Source organism: Aquila chrysaetos, chromosome 4, assembly GCF_900496995.4.
Source record: "Aquila chrysaetos chrysaetos chromosome 4, bAquChr1.4, whole genome shotgun sequence".
In the NCBI taxonomy this organism is placed as follows: Eukaryota; Metazoa; Chordata; class Aves; order Accipitriformes; family Accipitridae; genus Aquila; species Aquila chrysaetos.
In genome coordinates, this window is record NC_044007.1 from 41,603,423 (window position 1) to 41,623,651 (window position 20,229).

At 39.8% G+C, this 20,229-nt stretch overlaps 1 protein-coding gene across 7 annotated transcripts in view; it reads left to right on the forward strand.

Annotated features, from left to right (window-relative positions):
• Nucleotides 1-16,352, forward strand: part of TOX (thymocyte selection associated high mobility group box) — a 227,978-nt gene extending 211,626 nt beyond the window's left edge. For all 7 annotated transcript variants that reach the window (XM_030012688.2, XM_030012685.2, XM_030012684.2 and 4 more), the window contains 3 exons: nucleotides 2,317-2,703; nucleotides 11,634-11,785; nucleotides 14,088-16,352. In XM_030012688.2, coding sequence (XP_029868548.1) covers nucleotides 2,317-2,703; nucleotides 11,634-11,785; nucleotides 14,088-14,124 — 576 coding nt within the window. In that variant the 3' untranslated portion in view covers nucleotides 14,125-16,352. The remainder of the gene's footprint in view (nucleotides 1-2,316; nucleotides 2,704-11,633; nucleotides 11,786-14,087) is intronic.
• The last annotated feature ends 3,877 nt before the right edge of the window (nucleotides 16,353-20,229 follow it).

The window sequence follows — 20,229 nt, forward strand, 5'->3', positions numbered from 1 at the left end:
AATTTGGTATTTGAAGTATTAAATTATACTAACTATCTGATATGTCTGTAATTTTATCAGTATGGCCCATGCATTCACCACTTATGTGTGAACTCAGATTTACCCAATAATTAAATTGGTTTACTATATCTTTGTTAAAAAGGTGTGTGGAAGCATCTTTGTAGTCACAAATGAAATATAAGTATGTATCAGTATGTCACAAATAGTGCCGCAAAGGCTTTTTGATATGTTCTCACCAGGAGGAATTGTTTAACTGATCTGCCCTTAGACACTTCAGGAGCAATTATCCCTGCTTGGACCAGATAGGGCCTGCCAGCTACATCATGGAAAGGCAAGCTGCTTTCATGAGGGGACGATGCTCTCAGTAAAACTTCAAGTTTCTCAGGAAAGGACACAGCATATGCCTCCTGTAATGTGTAAAGAGCCCAGGACACTCAAGAGGAGGGTCCTGACCATGCTGCTAATTAGCAAACCTGCTTCTGAATCTCTGAAATTTCAGCAAACCTGCCAGTCTTTGCTCCCACACTCACGAGAGTGTCCTAAAAATACAACTGGGAAGAGGTGGGGGGGGGATATGTCTCATGTCGTCATGAACATTAGTTCAGTGTTTTAAAAATAATACCAAAAAAGTGGCAGATTTTGCACCTACTTTCAGGTTTTATCGTTTAGTGTCTGTGGGGTTTTCTGTCTGTATCTGAATCCTGCAAACATGCATATAATACATATTGCACACATGTACACCCACATGCAAGCAGAGCCAGGCAGATCCACAGAGGCAGAGGTTTGCATTAATTTTATCATATTCATTTAATTGTCCTTAGTTTACTGGAAAAAACAAGGGTTTTTTGCTAATGGAACTGCACTTATACTTAGGGAAAATGAAGTTATCTTTCTCATCTTTATCATCACAATTTCAATGAAGCAATTTCAGTAACACATGTGTCAGCGGATTGTTGGTGATGGTACATTCTTCAGAAAGAATACAAATAGACTTCACTGACCCTGGAGTGCTGAGACTAACATGAAACTTACCCTGACTTGTAAACTGAGCAAACATGACATGGAGGTCACAGAATAAGGGCATATATGCATCTTTCAGCCCTTGTTTTGACAAAGTGACTGCTTTCTCCAGGGGGACATTTCTGCCATTTTTTTCCAGCATGTTTCACCTTTCACTGACTATTAATCCTGGTATGACTTAACTGCAAATGATAATTCCCACCTATAAGCACATGGGAGTTAATTCTTAAATTTTTTTTCATCATTTACTTGAGCACACAGAGTTAGCACTCAGAAGATCTAAGAAAATAAGGGTATGGAAAACAACTTAAATTGAGTTTAAGTAAGTCAAAAGTAACAAGTTATAAATATTGCAACAGAGAGTATTATTAAAATTCACATTCATTAATGGGAAGTTTTTATTACTAGCGGATTTAAGAAATCAGGGCAGACCATAAAATTTTTGAAAATCTGTGCATTTTCTAATATTCTATGCAGTATTCTTCCAGGTTTAGTAAGATAGCTTCCCTGTGTCTGATGCAGTCTAACATTTATATGGACATCAGTTCTAAACAGAGTTTTCAGAACTTTATGAATGGTATTAACAAAGGAAGTTTTGCTAAAAGTGAACTTATTTAGAATATTTTTATTTTTCTGAATGCATGGCTCATGAAACATGTCTATACAGGCATGGATAGCATCTCAGCACAGCATACTTCAAAATAAAGGTATTGGCACAGCAACTAGCATATTCATTCAATGCAGTAGAGCAGCTGTGGATGGGGTTTAGCCTCTTCATTATGTTAGCTAACTGATAAAGCGCTATTAGCAGCTATCAACGTGTATGGCGAAGGACACTGAAATTCTTATCCCTGGTTTGCAGATGGGAAAATGAGACACGTTGAAGACCACTGCAGACTTTTGCTGGAACCCACCCTCCCGAACCTCTTTTCAATGAGGCCATCAAATTTGAGGACGATAGTAGTGGCTGCTTATGTGAATAAATGTGACAGGCTTGGTTGTCTTTGTTGTGTAGGTTAGTAGGTCAGCAATGCCAGTTCCAAGTCTGGAAAAAGCAAATGTCAGACTAGACTGGGAAAGAGAGGAGCTAACTTCTTTTTTTACAATGGTGAAGAGAAAAGTGTAATGTGAAAGGGATTAATTCTTTTTCTAGTGTAATAACCATACTCCATTTCAAGGACAATTTGATGGTCCAGATATTTGTTCTCCCATGGTGCGACTCTTAAACAGACTTCAGGGTGTAGAACAGCATTTTGTAGCTTCTAAGTATTGTCTGGTTTTTGTTTTTCTCAACAGAGCTACAGTGAACCTGTTGATGTTAAAGCCTCCCCACAACCTCAGATGATGAATTCAAAGCAGTCAGTGTTTCATGGGCCCACCCAGGCTCACTCTGCACTGTACCTCAGTTCCCACTACCACCAACAACCAGGAATGAATCCTCACATCACTGCCATGCATGCCAATATCCCCAGGAACATAGCGCCCAAGCCCAACAACCAAATGCCAGTGACTGTTTCCATAGCAAACATGGCTGTTTCCCCACCGCCACCTCTTCAGATCAGCCCCCCTCTGCACCAGCATCTCAACATCCAGCAACACCAGCCAATTTCAATGCAGCAGTCCATTGGAAACCAGCTACCGATGCAGGTCCAGTCTGCTTTACATTCACCTACAATGCAGCAAGTAAGTTTGAGCTTTTCAGTTGTCTGGGGAATTTTTTTTGCGGGGGGGCAGAGAAAAAGTCATCCAGAAGAGCTATGGATTAGCTTTAATTTTGCAGAGTTCCAAAACTGCTGTAGTATAGTCTGAAAGCTTAGTCTTTCAAAGGCAAGAACAAATGAATGAGCTTACCTAGATGATGGGGAACTTCAGTAGAACTGTCTGTGCTAGCAATGATGTTGATCACAGTCTTCTGAACACTAGCCCTTTCTCCCCGCCAAATTCAGGAGGCGTCCTTTAAATAGAAGTGTGTCCATAGATCCATCTGCAAATCTGGGAGTATCCTGAAATATAAGCAAAATGTTAAGTCTTCAGGAAACAATTTTACAAACAAAAGGCAGGCATGTCTAGAAAAAGATATGATTGTATCTTGTGCTGTTATCCTTGTGCTGACTGTGATGTGGAACAGTCAGAGGGAACATGAAGCAACACAGGTTGTGTTAGACATGCTAGATTAAGTGAACATGAGTATGTTAGTTTATGCTGCATTCATAACTTCATTTTGCTAGATAGATATACCTTTTTTTTACTGGAAATAAGTGGGCTGTCCCCAGTATCCCAATATAGTGGCTTTCTTTTTTTTTTTTTTTTCCATTCTCAGTGTTTTAGATAGTTGATTCTCAATACATTTCCTAGTAGTTCTGGATGAATGCAGGCCAAACACAGTGTTGTGACTTTTGGGCTCAGGCCTATGGAGGGTTAGAGCAGATTAATCCTGCTGATTTCATGAGAGAAGATTTCCTTTTGTATTGGATGAGATCTGACTATTAATGATAAGATCTTGCTTTGCAAAGAGGCATTAGAATGAAAATTTTTTGGATGGAGTTGCAAGATTCCACAAAATTTGTATACACAAAACTTGTCAGTTCTGGTTGATAATACATAGTCATAAACTTGCTGCATGTTTTAAATATCTCTATAAATTCACCTTTGCTAACAAGGCATTTGCATTTGCTTTCCAAGCTGGAAACATTTTATCTCAAGATTGGTCTTCAGAGATGGGAATACCTGAACACAAAACATAGCTTCTAGCTGGGAGAACAATCTAACAGGGAAAGAAATTTTCCAAAGCAGGACAAAAAAACCCCAAGAGTTGAAAGCAATCTGGACTGATAAATATAGTTGTTCAGAAGGTAAACCAAGGTGTGCTCAGGATGATCTGGATTTTTTCAGAGACTTTGATCTTAGTCTCAAGAGCGATTTGGAGTAATCAGACAGGAAGCAAAATTTGTAAAGTGTTTACAACCTTTTTCTATTCCAGTTTATTTTTCACGATCAGAGTAAGCAGCATCAACAGACTTATGACCACACAAATGTGGAGTCTTTTACTGTCATGTATTCTTGAAGGTTTTCCTGTTAGTTGGAAACTCAGCATCCTGGTGTGAGTGTCCTGAGAGATCCCACGATCAAGTCTCAGGAATTAAGCCCAAGCCTGGGCAGCTAGAATTAGCTAGGGGAAGTCCTAGACAGATGAGCCAGGAGGGTCTGTCTGGAGATCCTAAGCCTGATGCAATCCTGGTTGAACCTGAAGTCTCAGAGCAATGAGAGACAAAGCAACGGACAGAGACTCAGTGCAATACCCTGGTTCATTTACCAAACATGAAAACGACATCTGTGACAGCAGCCTGTTGAGATTGTATAGTTACATTTCAGCGAGTTTTTATTGCAAAGTGATTCAGTCTTCCAAGTTCAGATTGTTTGCCAAGTTCAGTGTCACTTGTACATTACTTGTCCAATGCAGAGGTATAGAAGATTAAACCCCTTATGTCTTTTCCAGAATCATTGATAGGCATAATTTACTGAACAGATTTGAAAATCTGGCTTTATTTATTGAATTAATAGTATAGTAGGGGCTAGCAAAAGATGTAATGCACATATTAGATACTTATGTATACATACAACATCATCATTGTTGTATGAATCTAAACACTTAGGTGTTATTCCAAACCATTACATACTACAAAAAAGGTAGCATGGTGTGTGTGTCAATGGCTTGAGAATACTTTCACTCATCTGTGAGATGTGTGGCATGCAGTTGAGTTATTTCTAGCTTAAGAGAAAACACAGGACACTACGTTGTAAAAAACAGGTGTCTAAAAGTCAATACGTAGACCTGTACCATGATGAGTCTTTTGCTTTACTAAGTACAAGTACAGTAAAGTAAAAAATGCTATACCTCTGTGTTCCTGCTCTCCATTGTTAAACTCATGAGAGGTTAGGTTAAATACTTTTTACCAGCTCCTATTCCGTAGTCAAAAAGGCTGATGCTTATAATGAAGATACCATGGTGAGATATTTCTGAGCTTCACTTAAGGTGACAGGTGCTTATTACCTGTTGAAATGCTACACTGCCACTCTTAAATACATGTCACTTTAAGCACCGAGGAACATCTACAAGCCAGTTTATATTTCCTACACTTCTGCTTTTTTTTCAAAGTAATACAACTTTTGAGCTCTGGAAAATCTACATAATTTCACTTTGGAATATTTGTAATTTTTAAAAAAATTTTTTTTTTTTTAGCATACAACAGTTTACAGAGTCTGTGAATTGAGTTTAAATATACAATCCATTTCCTTTAAATTGGCAAAGACAAAGCAAAAAGTATGTTAAATTTTAGGACAACAGGTGTACTAATACTACCATGATTTGCCATACCAGAGCAGAACAGTGGTATCCCGTCTAGTCTCTTAGGTATGACTCTTTCTAGCCATACTCACGAAATGTTAGAAAACACTATCACCAGGATTTCGTACTGCACTGGAGCACGGAAGACAGGTTGGCCACCAGGAGGCAAATAGCAAGAAGTCAAGAAACTATAATCTTAAAGTAAAGGCCTCTTTGTGACTCATTTGTCCAAGGATTCTGCTCTCCCCTCTGCTCAAATTGAGCAAACACTCTGCTGATCACAGAGCATGTTAAAGAGGAAAAGACATAGTGGAAAAAAAAGCGAGCCCTCCAAACAATGACAGCAGCGCAGAGTCAACAGCAATGAGGACAAAGAAGCAGTACCACCCGTACGTCCAGCCCGCGGTGAGGAGGGAAGGAGGACCCAGGATGTGAGGTGCAGTCCAGCAGCAGCACAATGTAGACCACTCTGCTACATAAAAAGACAGCCAAGAAGAAGGGGAGAATATGTAGTCTGATAAAGCAGAAGCAACAGTTGCATTTAATTCAACTTTTTTTCACTTCCTCTTCATTCAGCTGTTTGATTTCCTTCATGCTAAAGGTGTGGCCGCCCTAAGCCTTTTCCAAAGACTCCAGCGGGCATCTAATTTGTGTAAGCAGCGAGAGCAGAAACTAATTAACATCCTGCTCCCTACAGGGTGACTTGCAACAGGAGACATTTTCCTTTTCGGAAACCTCACCACTGCTCATACCAGACTAATACACTTTAAGAAGAAATGTGGTGAATTTTCTCATGTCACACTGCAGCATGAAGCTCAATAGGCAAGAGAAGGGTTAAGTCTGCCAACAGCTTTGTAGCAGTCTTCTACTGCAGGCATTTGCAGACTCACCTGGCTGGACACCACCATTGCAGACAGACAGCTGTGCTGTAGACATATTAGAAGCAGCTGTCACAGCTCCCACCAGTGGTGGGTTCTGATTTTTTTCCTTTTTTTCCCAACATCCAGCTTTGAAATAGTTCATGGCTTACTAGTGCGGTGCTCAATGGTAGCAGGCTCTGGGAATCCCTGTTCTCTAACAGATCCCATGATTTAACACTGTGACTCTGGGAGACTTGATCACTCATTTTCTCCAGGAGAGGGAGGATAGTTTCTTATCAAAGACCGTCCTCTAGTATGTCTGAAGGACTGCCAGCTCCAAGAAAAATCACATAAAGATCCAGATTTCTGTCCTGGCAGGCAGGAACACAGTTCTCCAAAACCACTGCGCGTGAAATCCACAAACTTTTCTTCTGTGCGTAACTTTGAGGAGGGAGTGATAAGAAGTGCTGACCTGGTGAGAGAGTTCTGCCCCCACTGCTGCCAGGACAATGAGCTGATCTTCATCAGCTCCACAGGGAACAGCACGTCCTCCTCCATTTCCAGCAGTCCTTGCCTGCACACGTGCAGCTGCCAAACCAAGAGAGACTGCCAGCTGGAGAAGGGCAGTCTCCTCCAGGAGTCCACAAAAACTACAGAACATCATGAAGATCAGAAGTGTTGGTAGCCAAAAATCCTCAGTGACTGTGCAGTTTCTGTTATTTTTTAAATCAATTAGTTCTGTGCAGTATGCAGCTGATGCAATGCATCCAAATTGTTCTGAAATGCACAAGGCAAAGTAAAATTTAGGTATTAGTATTTTGGTCATGAGCCTAGCATTAGTAAATATTTTTTAATTTCTTTTAAACAATCTTCTCTATTTTGAGATATCTAAATATTTTTTGTAGCTTCTGCAAAGTAGACTGTTTTGCCTCTTTTCCTTTCTGTTCCAAAACAGTTAATTAATAAATTAAATAATGATCCCTACTGTAGACCTTTGGGGTGCTCATTTACAGTGTAAAAAATGACCATTCAGTTCTATTCTCATACTTAGATTTAAATTAGATCCTGATTTTTATTATATTTGACTTCTAATTCTGAAATATACTATATTTTTCTTAAATATTATTAACAGGAGCCATGTTAAAGTTTTACCTTGTTAAAGTCGAAACCGACTGTGTAGCAGTTTTTCTCTCATCCACTTTTGACACACTGGAAAAATCACAGTAGATTAGAAAAGTGTGATTTTTCTGTCATTAAATGCTCATGTGAGCATCTTATCACTGTATTATTTTTTAACTGATACAGAGTTGCTTCTCTCCGGTCTGTTTCTTACGTTTTTTGACATGTTGTTTAATTTTTACTTAGTTGGGATCAGATGATCTGAATCTTAACCCTTGTCATTCAAATCTGCACGATTTTGCCAAAGTTCAGGCTAAAATGGCATCTGAAGCTGCGACCTGTTTTCTCTTGCAAGTCATTCTTTCTTTCTCTATTCACACAGACATTTGTGTTTCTTTCTGAGCGTACCCCGCTCTCCAGCCTGTTGTACGGTGCTGTTTTGTGTGGAGAGTGATGAGACCAAAGATTCACTCCCTCTCAAATACACCCAGTTCTTGTTAAGGAACCCTTTTAAGTAGCCCTACTGGAAGCATCTCCTTCCCTGCTCAAAATCCTTCACTCAAGCATTGAGTGGGATGGTGAGTCCTGTTACAATCTCTGTCCCACTTTGGTTCACAGGTAGAGCAAGCAAAACTAGATTGTCAGTGTCTAGTAACCATGGCTGCAAATGTACGCATAACAAAGAAGCAGAAGATTAATGTATGTCACTTTTTTTTTTTTATTTTAAATAATAACTCATTTCAGTCTACTTTCAGGTACTTCTTTTCCTTTAGAAAATAAATGTATACAGCAAGATGATTGTATAGGCTGCCAAAAATAATAGCCTCATTTTTTCTGGTATATATTATATACAGTAAACTCAGGGACCTGCTGTATTTGTCCAGATTTCTTCCTCTTTTTTGTTAAGCTTTGTCTTCGAATGAGGTCAAGAGAAAAAAAAAAATCATTAATATCTGTCAACTTCCTTTATAACCTTAAGGAAAAATCTTTGTATGATATCACACAGACAGATTTTCAATTTCCTTGTGTAATAAACAGATGCTTTAGGATTTGGATGTAATTTAAAGGTTTAAAATATCACATTGAGATTGATGAATAAATCAGTTGTGAAGACAAAAACATTGATGCCTGTTGAAAATACCTCTCCAGACAGGCAGGAAATGAAATTAGTTCCCAGTAAAGTGTGGAGATGAGGATCACTGTTTAGTTCTGCTGCAGGCTTTTTAGGACTTGCTACAGTGGCACAACGAAACTGCTAGGGCTACAGAAATCTAATTAAAGAGCAAATGTCCCTCCTGACATCGAATTAATCTTTATCAAGTTCCCTATTTTTATTTCAATCTGGAACAAGAAAATGAAATTTAAAATTCTAGGCAGGTTGCAAAACAGTTGGCGATTTTCTCTTGAGCATTACAATGCAAAAACATTCAGCATTGTTTAATTAGACCTCGAAGCACTCATTTTCTGAGCACTTTTTATTTCATCATTGTTTGTTAAGGGCTTACATAAATAATACACAAATATTTACTACAAGCCTGGTACAAGGCTGTCTCCCTCTGTTGTACAGATCTATATTTCCAGAGCTTTTTCTGTTGATGAAAAAGCTGAGGTAATTACTGTTTATATCTTAAACATCACCATACTTTATCAGTCCTTCATATTGAATTCAGGTTTCTTAAATTACTTTGCTTTAACAGGCATGCTTTCCAACACCCACATTGCTGGTATTCTGGTAGCCCTCAACGCCAGCAGGACTGCTGAGCTGCAGCAGCTCAGCTGCTTCTGGCGCTGGAGCCTGGCTCAGATACCTCTGCACCATCTTAAAATTCATCACGTGAGCATGTCCTGAGTAACAGGCCCCAAGCCCAGGCAGTTATAAACTAAACAGACTTGTAAGGTGCAAGATGAAAGTGTTGCTACTCCATATTTTACAGATAGGAGAATTAAGATTGGATCCATGGTCCCAACCTTAACATGAGAGGTATCAATTCAGTCCAAGCGCATGTGCATGCATGCTTCATTGGAAGAGAGCCAAAGCAATTTGTCTGTGGTCACACAGAAAACCTGAGAAAATACGAGGATAAGTCCCCACCCAGTTCCAAGCTGGCATTTAAACCACAGGACCATCCTCCGACATCTAAGCTATTTATTTGTCATAAGTCCAGAAGAAATGGAACGGATATTGCACTGATGGGCTCTTCCTCTGATCTGGGGTAACTGTCTCTTCTTGCTGCATGAGTACTTGAGTCTCTGTGCCTGCTCACTTGCATGCTTTGCTGCAGCACTGCTAGAGCTATTGGCCCCATATAGTGTTTTTCTCATATATGTGATTGTTTCCTGAAGACTGATAAGAAATAGCTCAGGGGCTTTGCTGGCAAAGGTAAACCTGAGTGCCTGAGGGCAGGATGTGTTTCTGTGGTTATTTTCCTCTTACAGCTAAATTAGAAAGGCCTTACGGGTAATGTTTTGTATAAAAATGATGACGGTGATACACAAACCCAATCTTCCTGCCTTCTAATCACACAAAACTCCAATTAAAGTCATTGGGAAGTCTGCTCAATTACAGTTTCCTTTGGATCCGTTGCAGGCATGGGGGTTGTTTATGCAGCCTGATGTGCAGGTTTAGAGCCTGCTGAAAAGGCAGTGTACAGAGCATGGGGGTTACAGTCACCATGGGTGGGTTTTGTTTTACCTTATTAGCAGGGCAGTATGTAAGTTACATAACAACTAGATGCAGAATTCAGCTGTGAACTTGCCCGCTGCTAATAGTCTGTTTCTTGGAGTCGTCGGGGACAAAGTGAGGCTTCAAAGAGCATTTAAGGTACTGAAGTGTGACTTGGAATATTCCCCATATGGAAGAGATTATGGAAGAAAGTTGCACTCATTTATGGCCTAGGCTAAAATCCATGATCAGGGTGAGTGGAGTGAGGTGATGGTGTACACGAGAGGCACAGCGGGGACCTCTGGGGAAGAGCCAGAGTATAATGCACCAAGAAAGAGGGATGTGAAGGAGGAAGTGGCATGTTATATTTGAAGGAAACTCACTTCTGTGGATGGAGGGGGCCAGGCAAAACCTGAGAATACTCATTTATCTTGATTAAAGGTGGCATGGCTGACTTGTTAAACCTGCAGAAAACAACAGCTCTCTGCAAAATTCCTGTCCTAATGAAGGCTGTGTATAAGAAGTGATCACACATAATGCACTAGAATTTAAAACTAAAAGCTATGAGCTTCAATTCTATCTATTCTTTATGTGGACTTAGGCCAGAAGGAGTGGGTTTTCAAACTAGGTATCTTGGTTCAAGTTCAGTTTCTGCTTTAGCAGCTACACATCCAGTTAACTTGAGTGGGAATTGTATGCCATTGCCCCAGGAAGGAGTTTGGTCTGTTTTTTTTCAGCAGACATTGATTGCTTTCATACCGAATTGTCATACTTCTACCCAATGTAGTTCTTCTAACTTTAAAGGAACATGATGTACATTTATACAGGGTGAACCAGATACACTAGCCTTGAAATTTCAATTGTTCTCCTGGTTTTGAAACACAACATTTAAACATCCTCGTATATCAAAAGAGCTAAAAATTATTGTGACTTTTCATATGACAGATATTTCAGGGAGCAGGTTAGATGTCTCTTTGTAACTTCCACTTTTTTTTCTCTTCTTCTTGGTTTCAAAAAGCAAGTTATTCTGTGCTATTTTCACTACATTAGTCCAACAACTGTTAAAAAGCTTTGGTTGAATTTCTGTTTAGTTGAGAGAGAAGTACAAATAAAAGAAGCAGCAGATGGTCCCTTTGTGACTGAATGAAGAAAAAGGGTTTTGAGAACAATACGTGAATAGGTGTAGTCTAATAAAACAGTCAGCCACCTGCTGCCTACATCCTTCAAAAAGATTCTGTTGCATATTCTGGGAATTAACGACTAGTGTGTATCCTTACATTTAATCTAAATGGAAGCTCTAAGGAGCAAACAGAGCTTTTTGCCCCAGTGCTGATTGAGTTGTTCTCTTGGGTTTGAATTGTTTCTGCTCTGTCCCTTTTACTTCCATCTTGTGACTGTGAAATAGCTCACAATGATTTGGCAGTGCTTCATTTCTCAAACCAAAGAAAGATTTTAAAACTTAGAAAGTACCTACACATTTTTTCCTATTTTAAGTTTGATAACCTAAAGTACACCTGGAAAAGAAGTATTCTACCATTTCACACTACACACCGTTCGTGGTTTTTTTTAATGCACCCAACCTGTTGCTTGGTTCCGTACAATGTAATGTACTTGCTTTCTCCTCTAGGGGTTTACTCTTCAGCCTGATTATCAGAATATCATCAATCCAACATCAACAGCTGCACAAGTTGTTACCCAAGCAATGGAGTATGTTCGTTCAGGGTGCAGAAATCCTCCAGCACAGACTGTGGACTGGAATAATGACTACTGCAGTAATGGGTAAGCAGCCAGTGAATGCCACCTTGTGTTGAGCAACATTCATGACACAAGTATCTGATAGAGAATTTGGAAACAGCTTTGTTGCCTGTTTTCCTACGGTATTTCAGAAGTGCATCTGTGATGGCACTGGATTTATTCAGCAATTAGACTGTTGTGGGAGGACAAGTTTTCAATACATAGATTTATTAGACATTGTTATCACCTTATCACAGCATATACACTTTGGTCTTAGAGAACTTCCATTCCTTAGAAAACCAGAACTGAAATCTTAGGGAGAAGGTGTAGGAAAGAAGTTTTACGATCACTGCCTCCTACTTGTGAGGCAAATGGCTTGAACTATTTGTTCCAAATACTCCATTGCTGAGGAGAGCTTGCTGCCAGTGAAAACAACTAGTTTGGGTCATGAAAACCCACATCAGTGAGATGCAGGAGTGATGCATGGGATACAAGATACGTGGAAGGGAAGGGCATGAAGGTCACAGGACAGAAACAAAACACCATACCTGTGGGAGCTCTATGCCCCTACCATAAGGTTAGTAATCCCTTCAAACCCTCAACTCCTCTGCAGCATGGTTTTTGTGGAGCTATGTTACTGTCCCAGGAACTGCTTGGAAACATTTAAGACTCTGAACAGAAGGTATCTTTTGAGTTTTAAATGATAGCTGTTGTACTTTGTGAACGTGCCCACCAGCCTGACCTCCCCTTGACCTTGGCATGAATCTCCAAGGCAAAGGCAGATAAAAGCTCTTGGTTGCTACCAAAGTGTCAAATCTAGCTCAGACAAATGAACACCAAGCAGAACTAAAGACTAGTTTCACCCATTACATTTACTCAAACTAAGAATTTCACTTGCATTATTGTTTTAAAGTGTTTCTGGAACTAAAACTGGAACCGAACAAAAATCTTTTTCTGGTTACTAGGTCAGAATAACACCTTGACTAGAAGCTGCTGACACTGAGGCAGACTTTAACTGGTCTGCACAGCAGCATCACTTTCCCCTGTACCTATCACTGTTGCCCCGTGACTTGCCCACTTGTTCAGCAGAATGGTCTTGCTTCTGTGCTGTACCACCATAATGTCTTGATCTGTGCTGCAGGCCCTTGTAGGAGCATACCCAGCCCACAGTCTTTTATACCCACTTACACTGAACTCTGAGCAGACTGTCCTCTGTCAAACAAACCATAGCTACCTGTGGCTTTGATGCCTGGTCTCTTCTGGAAAAAGCAATGCGCAATCATTCCTAGCAGTGCCCTCTAGGTGCCCACTGGGCATAACTTTCCATCAGCAGAAGCTTTCTCTGAGCAGACCCTGTATATACCCTGTGTAGATATGCCTTTGTGAATCTGTGTGCATGGGCTTAACCTATTTTTGCTATAGAATTGCCATAAACTGCCAAATACAGCGTAGCTTGCTCTGTGCTGCTCTTGGACTCCAAACCAAGTAAGCTGTGAAGCTGTGGAAGAACAGAACTGGTACCTGGGTTTTGGCGAGGAAGCAGATTAGGAGTAAAGCGTCTCTCCCAAAAAATCTCTGCAGTGTGAACCAAGCCCCATCAGTGATGCTGCTTCTCCTTTAAATGATATGGGTTTTTCTGACTTCTACAGACTGTTCCAAATTAGAAATTGGTAAATGACTCCTTTTGCTCTGAACTGGTATGCTTCAGTTGAAGCTGGAACCCAGCAAGAACTGAATGTAAAAGTGTGCTAGACACAGTGCATTGGTGGAAGGTCTCCTGTAGAGCCTGGTCTCCAGCAGAGAGCTGGTCTAGTTGGCTTTGCCAGAAGCTTCTGCTGGTCCCTTGCGCGTGCTTACCTGAACCTGCCAGCCCAACGCGTTTTGGCTATGTCTGTACTAGTAAATAAAATAACGCAGAGATAGCAGTGGCTGGCACCCTGTTCAGGTAACTAAGTTCTCCGGCCCTCTAAGGAAAGTGGCCACATCATATAGGGCTCTTATGAAGTATCGTTCTGAGAGCTGTGCTAAACCCTCAGCTGTACCTATTCACTTTGTGAGAAACGGATAGTCAGTGCTACCAACCTGCTAGTGCCGGTGATCTCAAACCAGGGCTTAATCGCATGTCCCAGTCCTGTGTAGTTTAGAGCCAGATGTGGTCTGGGGGTTGCTACATGCCACCATGGCACTGGGATTTTTCTTATTATTGCCATGGTAATGCAGCCATACTTAAGTGATATGCTTGGAATTAATGACATACAGTAGGGTTGTGGGGGTTTTTTGAAGAATAGGACTAAAAATTTGACAAATTTTTAAAAAAATCACATTTGTTCTTTTTCTCTTTGAACAGGGGCATGCAGAGGGACAAAGCACTCTACCTTACCTGAAAATCTGAAACACCTCTCCTTTCCACTGAGGAATGCAGGGAAGTCTTTTCATCATGGATTGCTTTATGCAGTCAAGGCAGTTCTGCATTTTATTAGGAAATACAAGTTGCTAAGCACTTAGGACTATTTGAGCTTGTGGGTCACCCACTCTGGAAAAAAATAGTCTTGCTTCTTCCTTTTTCTTTTTCTTTTTTCCCCCCATTTTTTTCTCTTTCTTTCTCCTTTCCACCCCTGCCCTGAGATCCTTTAACGGACATTGCTTTTCTTCTTCCCTGAAGGAAACTTGGACCATTCAGATTTTATGTTGGTTTTTGCTGTGAAGTGCTGCGATAGTAACTGCCTTAGCAACTGTAGATGTCTCGGATAAAAGTCCTGGATTTTCCATTGGTTTTTCATAATGGGTGTTTATATGAAACTACTAAAGACTTTTTAAATGGCTTGATGTAGCAGTCATAGCAAGTTTGTAAATAGCATCTATGTTACACTCTCCTAGAGTATAAAATGTGAATGTTTTTGTAGCTAATTGTAATTGAAACTGGCTCATTCCAGTTTATTGATTTCACAATAAGGGTTAAATTGGCAAACATTCATATTTTTACTTCATTTTTAAACAACTGACTAATAGTTCTATATTTTCAAAGTATTTGGAGAAAAAAAGTAAAATATTCCCAAATTATATTAATTAAACATATTGGCTTCGTCTCATGAAATAAACACAAAAAACTAGGAAAAAAACTAATGTTGATAAAGAGCAAACACATTTATTTTGTACTGCCTAAAAAATGCTTCTTTTTTTTAAAGAAAATCACTTTATGTGTACTGGTTAGTAAACATCATTTAAGTCCTTTTATGTATAAAACTGCCAAATGCTTACCTGATATTTTATTAGATGCAGAAACAGATTGGAGACAGCTAAATTATAACCTTTGCATATGGCTATGTATTATTGTTTCTTCATACTGTGTCTGTATTTAATCTTTTTTATGGAACCTGTTGCGCCTATTTATGAAATAATAAATATAGGTGTTTGTAAGTAAATTTGTTAGCATTTTAAAGAGGTTTCTTTGACGCTTTAACTTTTGCTGGCACAAATTGTTCACAACTGATGTGAATACTTTATTTAGTTTTTACAGTGGCATATATAACACCAAACCTGCTTTACTGGCAGAAAATGAAGGTAACGAATACTTATTTCTCTATTTCTTTGGTTGTTAAAGAAAAAAAAAAAAAAGGTATTTTAAGTAATTCCTTTTTAAAGCATTGTAGCAGGAAGTTGCCCAAAACTGACTTGAACCAACAAACTAACTGAATAAAACTGCATAATGCTGCTTCTTGAAACTTCATCAGTTTTGGTTAATTAGTCAAGTGGAATAAAAATATTACCAACAGAAATATTACCAAATATGCTTCAGCCATTTTATTATACATGCAAAAGGTCCTACAGAGTTTTAGGGAGTGTATCATAAAAACATCCTAAAGTGAAAGGTAAGTTCAACAGCCACAGGGAAAGGGATAAAAAAAATCCAAAAGAAGGTATTTTGTCAGTGTTTTGGATCAGGGATAGCTCTGAAAATGTATTTCTGGAGGATTTAATCCCAGATGCCTGTCTAATTAATGGAGAGTACCACTGATTTGTATTTTCCATGTGAAATATAGAAAGCAACTCGAATAAAATACACATTATGCAATACCATTGATTTTTCTTTAAAAACAAAACAGAAACAAAGGCATGCTTGCTTTGGAATGATTTCAGGCAATGTACAATCAGAATCACTTGGCATGTAATAACTAATAAATAATGCAGATCAGATGTGATTACTCAAATGACTGTAGCTGAGAGCTCTAATTTTCCTGTCTTGAAACTGTATGAGAACTCGTGATTAAATTCACAGTTTATTGTTTGTCTGTTTAGTACTTTAGAAATATACCAGCACTACTAATTACCCAATGTCTTCTATTTATTATATTATAGTAAACTACATTTTCCACTCATATTAATTCTAAAGCGACAAGATAATTCCTGGGGATGAGAAAAATCAGCTTTGATTTTGACAGGCAGTTTTCCTTTTTCTTTTATGGAAAAAACTGTGTTATCTTCATTTCTTTTAGAGCAGGTGCGCAGTCACATAAAGTTGTTAATTTCGGTATCCAAGCAGAGTTCAAAATACAAGAAAACTTTAATGTAAATAAAAAAATACATCATGAATAAAATACTTATTCTGTATGAACCTCTGGCTAGTTGGTGTTTCTCAGTCTGTAAGAAGGGAAATGTGCGGCGTGTTTACTGTGCAGCACCTTACCCATCGGCGCTTTCAGTATGGTTCTGTGCCCAGGCTCTGTTCACACAGGACAGCTATTCCAGACGAGCAGCAGTTTTGGCCAGGGTTATACCGAAGCCACTTTGTTCCAAAGGAAAGATCCAACTTCAATGCATAAATGTCAGTTCTTCATGTCTGACCTTGGGAAAAAGCAATGGTTGCTGGCCAAGGGCAATCTGCTCTTTGTTTTCAGCTGCATATTGACAAATACAAATTGTCAATAGATGGAGCCTAGAAGGTTGAGATCCTTTTGTAAGCAGGTGAAACTCCAGTGGAGTTCATGAAGATATGCCCTATCCTTCGCTGAAGCACCGTGGCCTAGGCACCACAGTAACACATATACCCAAGTCACTGGTTGTAAGTCACCATCTGTCATAATAATGATAATGAGAAAGCACACAGGAATGAAACAACCTACACATTGAAGCAATACAGTAGCGGCAACTAAATATGATAAAGACGTCTGTCAAAGTGATAGAAACCAAGGGAAATAATGTCTTCCATTAATTGAAATTAATGGGGTTTTTAAATTATTTTTAAAAAGTGGTGGGCAAATGCAAGGTTAGCAACATATGCACTCTGCAAGATGTAAATCCCATTTGCATGCACCAAGGTAAGCAGAAGTTTTTAAAAGGAAAGGCTCTCCGAATTTACTGCTGCTCTCAGCGCGCCCCATTCTGGCAACATGAGTCCTGGTCTCTCTATCACCAAACTCATAGAGGTTCGAGCAGAAATGCCATCCAGCTGCTGCCTCTGACCCAAAGAAGCTCTTCAAAGGGACCTGCTATAGGTCCCTTTCACATCCTTTTCCCCCCACATTCATCTGCAAGCAGGCAGTAAGTAATGTATTCATGGGGGGCCCCAGCCACTCACAATGAAATGTAATGTATTCGTGCCCACTTCTCTCTCTCTCACCAAATACCAGTTCCTGATTTCAGTGGCGTCTCTGCCAAATATTCCCTGCGAGGCTCCTCTGTAAACAGGAAACCCGACAATAAAAGAGCTCATTACTGGAAGGTAAAACACGCTCTTACCACCTTCCTCAACCTTCTGAGACTTCATCTCAGCCTGAACTACCATCTCCAAGACTGTATCTGCCTATTTCTTACCCGATGCTGTAAACATGGCAGATCCACAGAGATCTCGTTCTGTGCTCTGGGGAAACAGAGTAGGTAAAAAATCCTTATTTTGCACACACTGAGAAGTAGCTGAAGAGCTGTATGTAACCCATACAGGAGCTACTCCCCAGAACTCCCATTGATAGGTAGGTATAGATAGAGGTAGGGATAAAGATAGAGATGGATAGATACATAGACAGACAGACAGATAGGAAGGAAGAAAGGAGGAAGAAAGGAAGAAAGGAAGGAAGGAAGGAAGAAAGAGGATGAAAGAAAAAGAAAGAAAGAAAGAGAAAGATACAACCATTGCTCCGTTAATTATTTATTAACTTCAAGTCTTTTTGCATTTAAATAAAATATTATTTAGTAAGTGTGCTGGCAGTGCTGCAGGAGGTGCTGAGCACCTTGGAGAACATGAGGTGCTTTGTGTCAGGTCTCACAGACAGAATTTGCTTTCCTTTGCAAAGTCGTGTATTTTATTATTACCCAGCAGCACATTAAATCACAACTCAAATGTAGTTCTTATTCCACCGACAAGAGGACAAGTGAGAACAATGACTTGTAACATTTCAGAGTCTGTCACAGTTACTGCCTAATTAGAGAAACCCACTAGCAAATGTGCATCTGCATGGATCCTGCAACTGTCATCATTTCACATTCTATTAAGGGCTTGCTGCGATAGACGCTTTACAAAGAAATTTTGTTCAGGCTAATACCAAGCTGGCAAACATGTAATTGGCTAGAAAATAAAATAGGAGAGAAAAAAAAAGAAAGAGAGGAAGGGGAAAAGAAAAGGAAACCTTCCTATTTGGAAAACAAGCTGTGTGCAAAAATCCACAGTATACTGCGGAGAAGATCCTTACCCTCTGACAATTGTGTGTTTACAACGAGTCTGAGCATAATTGCTCTGATGGGCTGTCAAGGAAAAGATTAATTTGGCAAAGATTAGTATTGACTTGCTGTTTATTAAGGCTTTTAAACAGCTGTATCTGGCAACATTCCTGTAAGTGCCTGTCATGTCTGAAAATCAGGCTCACACCCGGGTGCTTGCCAGCTGTTGCTAAACAATCTTACCACTTTGAGTATCTTTCTCCAGGCCAAACAGCAAGAGCAAAGTATTGCCAAATGAGACTCTCTCGTCCTGTCACTTTTCAGGGGATCTGAGAGCTCAAATGTCAGTTGATGGCTCGATGGCTGAGCTGATAGCAGCTGCCGGGAGCCAGCCAGCGGGGTGGTTAGAGAGGTGCTACACCAACCTGTCCCGCATGCCGAGGGGAGGGTGCTGCTGTTAGTCACCTCACCAACACAGAAAACCACAGCTTGCAACTGCTGTAATGCAAAGGGCTTTTAAACTCTTTAGTGCCTGTGATCAAAGTTTCGTAGGAGGCAGAACTCCAGAGCGAGTGGTTCATCCCCCCCGGGCTCTGATGGATAAAGCCAACAGGCTAGGGGGGGGTGTGAAAGTACAGTAGACACCATTAATCTTTACAAAAAGAGCCAACATTTTCTTCTATGATTTTTTTTTTTTCCCAGACTGCAGATAAACAAAAGTCCTAAAAGCCATGCACGCAAAATACCCTGGGTCAATGGAAACCTGTAAAAGGAAAGATGTCAGCTGTTATTTTTGTTACATTACTTAAAACATTTCAGCTTGCATTGTAGGCTTTAGTAGAGAGCTCAGAAACAAATAATACCAATGGAAAGAAGGATAAATGGCCGCAGCTAAACGCCAATACAAATAGCCATGTGTTACAATTAAAGTTGATTTGGCCTTTCCAATAGAAGTCTGATTTTCTGGGATTAATCTCGACCTTTTCAAGTTGCATCAGGCTGAAATAAGTTGTCAGAACAGATGTGAATTTTGTTTGCAGAGAACAATTGTAATCCAGTAACCCTTAGAACATCAGCGTTTTCCAGACCGCCAGCCAGCGGAACAGTGAGGATGTGGACGGCAGTTACTGAGCGCACACAGCAGGCAGAACCAGAGGACCCACAGCCATGTCCAGAGGCTGGAAGATTAGGTCAGAAAATTTCAAACAGGAAACAAAGTACTTCTTCTTTTAACTCTGAGTTTACCAAGCAGCATGGTGGATGCACAACCACTTGAAAAAAAGATGCTAGATCAAGGATGGATACCTTTGTAAAACATTTGTTCTTTAGCTAATTCAAACATACAAGTAGGTGATAGTCCATGTGCCACTGTTTCACACAAGGCTGGGCACACATTTGGTAATACAGAAGTCTTTGAAGGCTCCAAGAATCACACATTTCAGATGCTGCTCTAAACCAGCTTTCTAAGAAGTTTTGCCTTACAATCTGCACAGCTCCACAATTAAAAAAAGAAAAAAAAAAAAAAAAAGAAAGAAATAAAAAGAAAACCTCTAGAGAATATTCAGGCTTCTCATACTTTGATACATGGAGTCAAAAACTTCCCAGCTCTATGTACAGCATATATGCTGCCCTTGGCACTCCCAAAGAGCCAAGTTTCAGTGGAAATAAAAAAGTCTAAAGTCTTTCCAATATGGGTTGGGGGTGGGAGGCAGAGGGGCTATTCACCTTACCATGCTAGCACAGCAACTGTGGCAATGTAAGCCCTCTGCAGCCACAAAGCCTGCAGGTTGCTTTTGTAATATTGAATTTCTTCACAATGAAACACCCAGATCCCTGTT